The 6,354-nt window shown below is 41.0% G+C and overlaps 1 protein-coding gene across 3 annotated transcripts in view; it reads left to right on the top strand.

The window, feature by feature from the left end:
• Positions 1-5,040, top strand: part of LOC103613143 (TBC1 domain family member 7) — an 18,737-nt gene extending 13,697 nt beyond the window's left edge. The window contains exons 7-9 of one of the 3 annotated variants that reach the window (XM_017730651.1): positions 3,090-3,219; positions 3,628-3,717; positions 4,037-4,128. In XM_017730651.1, coding sequence (XP_017586140.1) covers positions 3,090-3,219; positions 3,628-3,672 — 175 coding nt within the window. In that variant the 3' untranslated portion in view covers positions 3,673-3,717; positions 4,037-4,128. Of the gene's footprint in view, positions 1-3,089; positions 3,220-3,587; positions 3,718-4,036 lie in introns of those variants that run through there. The other 2 variants (XM_017730650.1, XM_017730652.1) reach the window with 2 other exon arrangements.
• The last annotated feature ends 1,314 nt before the right edge of the window (positions 5,041-6,354 follow it).

Raw genomic sequence — 6,354 nt, 5'->3', positions numbered from 1 at the left:
ATGGTAATATTTCAGAAAAAGAGAGCAGCAATGCTGGGATGCCTCTTGTGTATTACTGCATTGTAGTGGTGCAGGAAGCTCAGAAAGTGCCTGGAGAATGGCATCCCTTCACACACAGGTGCACACAGAGTGAGGCGTATCTTGTCTACAGAAGAAGCTCAGTGAAAAGTAAATGGTTTCATTTGCATAATCCTTGGCACGCTCTTTGCCTTTATAACTTCCTATTTCTTTTTATTTTTCCTTGTGGTTGTCAATACTGCTTCACTGTTCAAGAAACACCTACAAGAGTGTTCCTGTGGTAAATTGAATAGTTGTATTTCATGGAGGATGATAGTCACACAAAACAGTGAATTTCATTCAGAACACGTGTTTATTTTTCTGCATTCCTGATTAGGGCTGTAGGCACAGTTTCATGGTATTTCTCTTATACTTTCCCCCTCTCTAAGAGTATCAAAGAATGGGTAAAGAGTTGCAGTCTCTAGCAGTAAACTTGACCTTAAATGATTGCTATTATTCATAGAGTGGAAGCAGGACACCTGTTACCATCAGTAGATTTACAGTGTATAAAGATTGCTGTATGAGAAGAGGATCATCAGAAAATCCGTTTCCTTGAAACTGCTGTGTGTTTTTTCCATTTTTGACACAGTCTATGTTGTTGTTCCTGGCTCTGCTGGTACAGACAAGGTGGTGACTGTTGATCACAGTGTTGCACAGTCATTCCTGATTATTGTCACTGGTGGAGTTGTACTAAGAGTAACAATAGCTGGAAATGTTAAGGGAAAAAATATTGCAGTAGACACAGCTGGTTAGTGCTGACATCTCACTCACTTTTCTGTGCACCATCTTCCAAAATTTGTTAAGGCACTGGTGATTTAGATACTGCATCTGTTTTGCCATTGTTAAAACATTTGTTCTGGAATCAGACTGAATAATGCAGGAAAACAATAGAGTGTTTTCTGAGCATAGCATGTAACCTAATGTAATTATGGAGACTGAAGTCAGAAGGATTGGAAGCAAAATAATGAAAGAAGACTGGATATTTTATAATAGGATGAGTAAGTTTGTTTTCAAATTAACATGAGCTTTAATATGAACTTTAAAAATGATTTCCTGTTTTTGAGATCTGCTACTCTCGATAATTGTCACTCATAATTATAGTTCTGATGCACATGAAATAGATGGAGAAGTTGTTCTTGGGTTCTAAACAGATGTGTTTGTGGATGAAAATGTTCTAGGAGTAAACAGGGGTGACCTGTACAGTGTTGAACAGAATTGTTGTTTCAGTTTTCTCATGTCCTTGCTTAAAGCTTCCTAGACCTGACTTCAACAGCAGTGTAATATTTGCAGTGATCATTTCTCCTGGGATGCTTGAATCACAAATGAAGCAGTAAGATTTTGATCTTGGATTGTGTGTCGTTCCTGTCCCTGTGGGAATTGTACTAATTGTTTAATCATAGTGAGACAGGGAATTAAAACTAAATTGCAGGGGGGAAAGAAACTGGCTGTGCCATTTTTTTTCTTTATCTGTCCATGTGGGTTTTTTGTTTCCTTTTACTTTCAGAATAGTGCTGAGGATGTTACACATTCTTTTCCTCCTTTCTTCATTATAAGTTAAAATCTAGTCCTGTGTTTGAGTTTGTGCCTGTTGCCTCACGTCCCTTCACTGGGCATGGTTGGAAAGAGCCTGGCTCCACCCTTTTTGTACTCTCCCTTCAGGTACTTGTATACATTGATGAGATTCCCCAGATCCCTCTCTTCTCCAGGCTGAGCAGTCCAAGCTCTCTCACCTTTCCTCATAGGAGAGATGCCACGATCCCTTCATCATCATCATGGCTCTCGGCTGGGGCCTCCCGTCTTAACTCCTTGTGTAAAAGTGTGATCCTACACTTCATTTCAGCTGTCAAAGTTTGTGTTGTGCCTGTGTTGTGCTCTGCTGGCACTCTGGGCTCAAGGGCAAATTCTTCTGAGAGAGGTCATACGAAAATTGGGTTGTCCCTGGAAGGAGCACACCCATAGATCCAAATTTATAGATGGGCTGCCAAAGATGTTTTTCAGTTAGCGTTACTGTATTCAGAAATTACGGAGGATAGTGTGTGATATTTGTTCCCCCATGTTTTTATTTGGAAGGAGAAATACTTTGAACAAGTGCCCAGAAGGAGCAAGAACTGTAATCCTCAGAAACTCTTTTTGACACAGCTCTTAAAATTCAAGAACTAAAAATAATGTGAGCCCATAAAAGCTGCCATCTGACAGATGGTTTCGCACTGTTTTGTGTAGTCTTTCATCCTGAGTCTGTTGAGCTGGGCCTGAGAGAGAGCTGCTGGATGAAGAACGATTTCAAATTGTTGCAGGCTGTTTTGGTAGAGATGATCCATTTTAATATTCATCCAAGTTCTGTTGCTGAAGCCTTTGCAGGCCTGCCCTTCAGGTTTTCTTAAAACTGTGAGGTCCAGGTACAGTTTCACATGAGAGGTAGGAGTGCTTAAGTATTTCTGAGAGTGTCTGTGCACAGTGGGATGGATTGGAAGACTTAATAGTTGTTCCTTCTGTCTAATTTAAACATCATGGATTACATCCTGCTGTTAGGTCATAATTGTATCTCATACAGTAATGACCTGGAATATTAACCTGCTTGAGATGTAATAGCTCAGTCTTACATAGCTTTGAATTTTTAGCAAGTTAGCTGTTTGAAGAGTATCTTTATTAAGCATGCTAATGAAGTTAATTTCTTTTTTTTTTGCACTAGCAAAAATTCTCACCTTTACTACACGCTGTAGAGTAGTTGTTACAGTCCAGGCTATTAAGCCAAGATTTGCTTTTTGTGCTTGAGCTTGTAAACGGTTCAATTTCTAAACAGCAACACACCGTATCAGTACATACCAATTACTGCTTGCCATCCCTCTGCTCTGTACAGATTGAGGAGTTGATAAAATGTCTTCTATTTATCCTGACCTAAATAATTCAATATGTTGCTTTTCTTCAGAAAAATAATCTGGATAGAGATGGTTGTACAAATGCTGTTCTAGCAGAGAAATAAGCAGATAAGCACTGCAATAATGTTTAGTGATTCCTTTTCACTTTTCTTTTAGAGTTTGGGACAAAGTTATTAGTGGATCCTGCAAGATTCTTGTTTTTGTTGCTGTGGAAATATTATTAACCTTTAAAATGAAGATAATAGCACTGAATACTGCAGAAAAGATCACACAGTTTTTGGAAAATGTAAGTACTCTAATTATGCTTTGCATTACCTTTTATAGCTTATAACTGTTTCAGCCTGAATCGCTTGCCTGCTGCAGATGTGCCAAAGATATTATTACATTACTGAGAACAGTCTAGCAGTATCAAGGTGAAGGGAGAATGCACAGCAATGAGAATAATAACTTTTTCTATCAGGAGGTAAGGCTTCCATAGAATGAAATGTTTTTTAGGCTTAGGGAATGTATTATCTATGTCTGTACAGAATTAACATTCCTTGTGATACTACAGGGTTTTTCTGTGAAAGTAAGTGCAGGTCAGGTTAGGTTAAGTTTTCTGGAGGTTTCTTAGAAGGGTTGATTTCTGGCAATGTTTTTTGCTTCTTGCCCGAGTGCAAATCTGTAGACTCAAGCAGTGTTCTGTTGACGTGAGGATGGGATCATGAACCTGACCCTGAGCCTTCCTGACACTGAATAGTAACGAGCCATCTCAGCAGGGCTGTAGGGTCCCAGTGTAACCCAGGTGAGTTAAATGAGATACAGTTTGTGGTCATGGATGGCCAGTGTGAGTTATGCCGGCTGTCAGGGATATGGGAACTGTGAGATGCCTGGCTGCTTATCAGCATTTTGGAAATAAAAGCTTTTTGTCCAAAACCTGGCTGTAATATGGTGTGTGCAGGACTGAGGGATGGTGGGATGGGAGGACAGGGAGATGGGATTCTAGTTTTGTTTTCTTTTTTATAAAGAGATAAAATCTAAACTGGAAATTGAAAACCTTTATTTTAAATTAAACAGTCTAAATGGAGTGCCCTGACCAGGCACCTTGCCTTGATCTTTTGTAGATTCCTCAGGACAACACCGACGCCATTGTCAGCAAAGCCGTGGATCTGTGGCGCACGCACTGCGGGACTCCAGCACACTCAGTCTGAGAGCTCTCTTGGCTTGTGACAGCTTGGGAAAAAAAAAAAGACTTTTGAAAAGACATTTTACCATCCTAGTGTGATGTTCTTCATTAACCCTTTTGTGTAAAGATGCTATCAAAGCATGGTAACCAATATGTAAATATTTTTCAATAAATACAGGTGGAATGAAGATACTTAGTGGTGGTTGATGATGTCTGAAGTGTTAATTGATCATCCAGCTACAGTATTTTGATTGCACAGTGTGCTCTCTTGCTTTTGCAGAAGTAAACCTAACTCTTGAAGCAAGGTAAATAGATTTACTTGTAATTTTAAAATGTTGCAGTATGCCAGCTTATACTAGATATAACCAATTACTACCTGGATGTGTTTGTACGGTGAATTTGCTGAATGTCAGCCTGCTGGGTGGTGAACGAGCATGCTTTTGTTAGAAATGTAATTGTACTCTATTAACACTGTAAATTTTCAGGTAAATGAAGCTTCCCAAATCTGAGGTACAGGACATCACAATGACCAGGGTGACATCCTTTTCCGAAGTGTTTTAAAATACTTTCTTTTTAGCTGTCAGACAGCTTTCTATGGCTGTATCTCCTTTGTTCTTAATGGAAGATATTCTAGAGAAGTGGATCTGTGCAGGTATGGAGAAAATCAGGGAGATGAGCCAATATAATTCAGAATCACAGCCCAGTAATAACCGTTGCTTCTGTTGAGTGCTCGGCTCGAAGCTGTTGTAATTTGATTCTTGTTTGGTTTAGATTTCAAAATAAATTCAGTACAGAAATGTAATTCATGATGTACGTAAAAGTAGAGTGATTAGCCATAGATAGAGGTTTACTGGGGAACTGATGTTTTTCTTGTAAAAGTGTAAAATTCTATTTCTACCTCTTGCATAGACCACAGAATTGTACATAAAAATGTGTTGCTTAGCTGTTATTTGATTCAAGCTGTTATTTGATTCAGCTCTGTCTGCTGAGTCCCAAGGATGCTCACTGCACTTGAGAGAGAGTGTTCAGCTTGCACGGGGTGTCGTGCAGACTTGAAATGCTTTAGAAACTTTTGTTTTAAGCTGTGTCAGGTTTACTTTGCAGCAAGTTAAGTGGGGGAGCCTGGGACTCAGCTGGGGTTACCCCTAAAGTCCTGGGGAGATGATCTCTGATGGATACTGAGACCTTGCTGTTGGTGTTGCTGGAATGCCTGAGTTCAGCCAGTTCAGGAAAAGCGTGTTTGTGTCTGCTTTGGAATCCATTGTTGTGCCTGCACTGCAGTGTAATCCACTGAGTTCACATTGGATGGGCGCTTGCTTCCCTAGCGGCGGCACGGGAGCTGGGTAGGGTGGACGGGAAAGACACAGATTCTGTTACCAGCAGCCCTGCATTGTGTAACATGCAGTGCACAAGTGTCTCAGATAATGGCCACGGGTGCAGTCTGAGAGATTGCCCACGTGAAGGTTCCCCCCCAGCTGCACACAATTCACACAACCCCAAAGGTGCGGGTGCGTCACTGGGGCCTTTACATGGTAGATTACTCGGTCATTTAAAAACAAGCAGCGATGACACTGGAGGTGTTCAGCAGTTTCAGTCCTGAAAGGGAATCAATAACTCATATTCTGTGAAGAGAGGTGCACTGGATTAGAAATGCCAGTCTGCATTACTGCTTCCAGGCTTGCCAGTGAGTGTTCCTCCAATTAGTGTTTGACCGAAGGCTCCAGAAGCTTTTTTTAATTTAAAGAAGCCTTTCTCTATCAGTAGGCAGGCCTGAAGCTGCACAGAGGAGAGAGATCAACTTCTACAAAATCACAGAAAGGCTGAGGTTGGCAGGGACTTCTGGAGTCCATGTGGTCTGATCCCCCTGCCCAAGCAGGGCCACCTGGAGCTGGTTGCCAAGGACCAAGCATGTCCATGTGGTTTCTGTCTCCAAGGAGAGGGAGTGTAACACCTCTTCGGGCAACCTGTACTTGGTCATCCTCAGAGTAAAAAAATACTTGTTTTTCCACGTAAGCAACAGCACTTTTACTTAAACATCCCATTATATGTTGGATGGATCCCCAAATGCTGTTCCACTGTAATGTCCAGCTGAAGTTTGTGTGTAGCTTTTTCAGTTCCGTGTACAAAGAAGGATCAGGAGTGTTTCTTTAATGCACAGGTCATTCATTGTGGGCTATGCTGAAGAAGGGGAACTCTCAAGGGAGTGCATGGTGGTTTAACTCCATCTTCCTTCACTGCTGGTAAGAGGCATTTGTG

Source organism: Corvus brachyrhynchos, unplaced genomic scaffold, assembly GCF_000691975.1.
Source record: "Corvus brachyrhynchos isolate BGI_N302 unplaced genomic scaffold, ASM69197v1 scaffold43, whole genome shotgun sequence".
NCBI classification, from domain to species: Eukaryota; Metazoa; Chordata; class Aves; order Passeriformes; family Corvidae; genus Corvus; species Corvus brachyrhynchos.
This window is presented reverse-complemented; position numbering and strand designations above follow the sequence as displayed.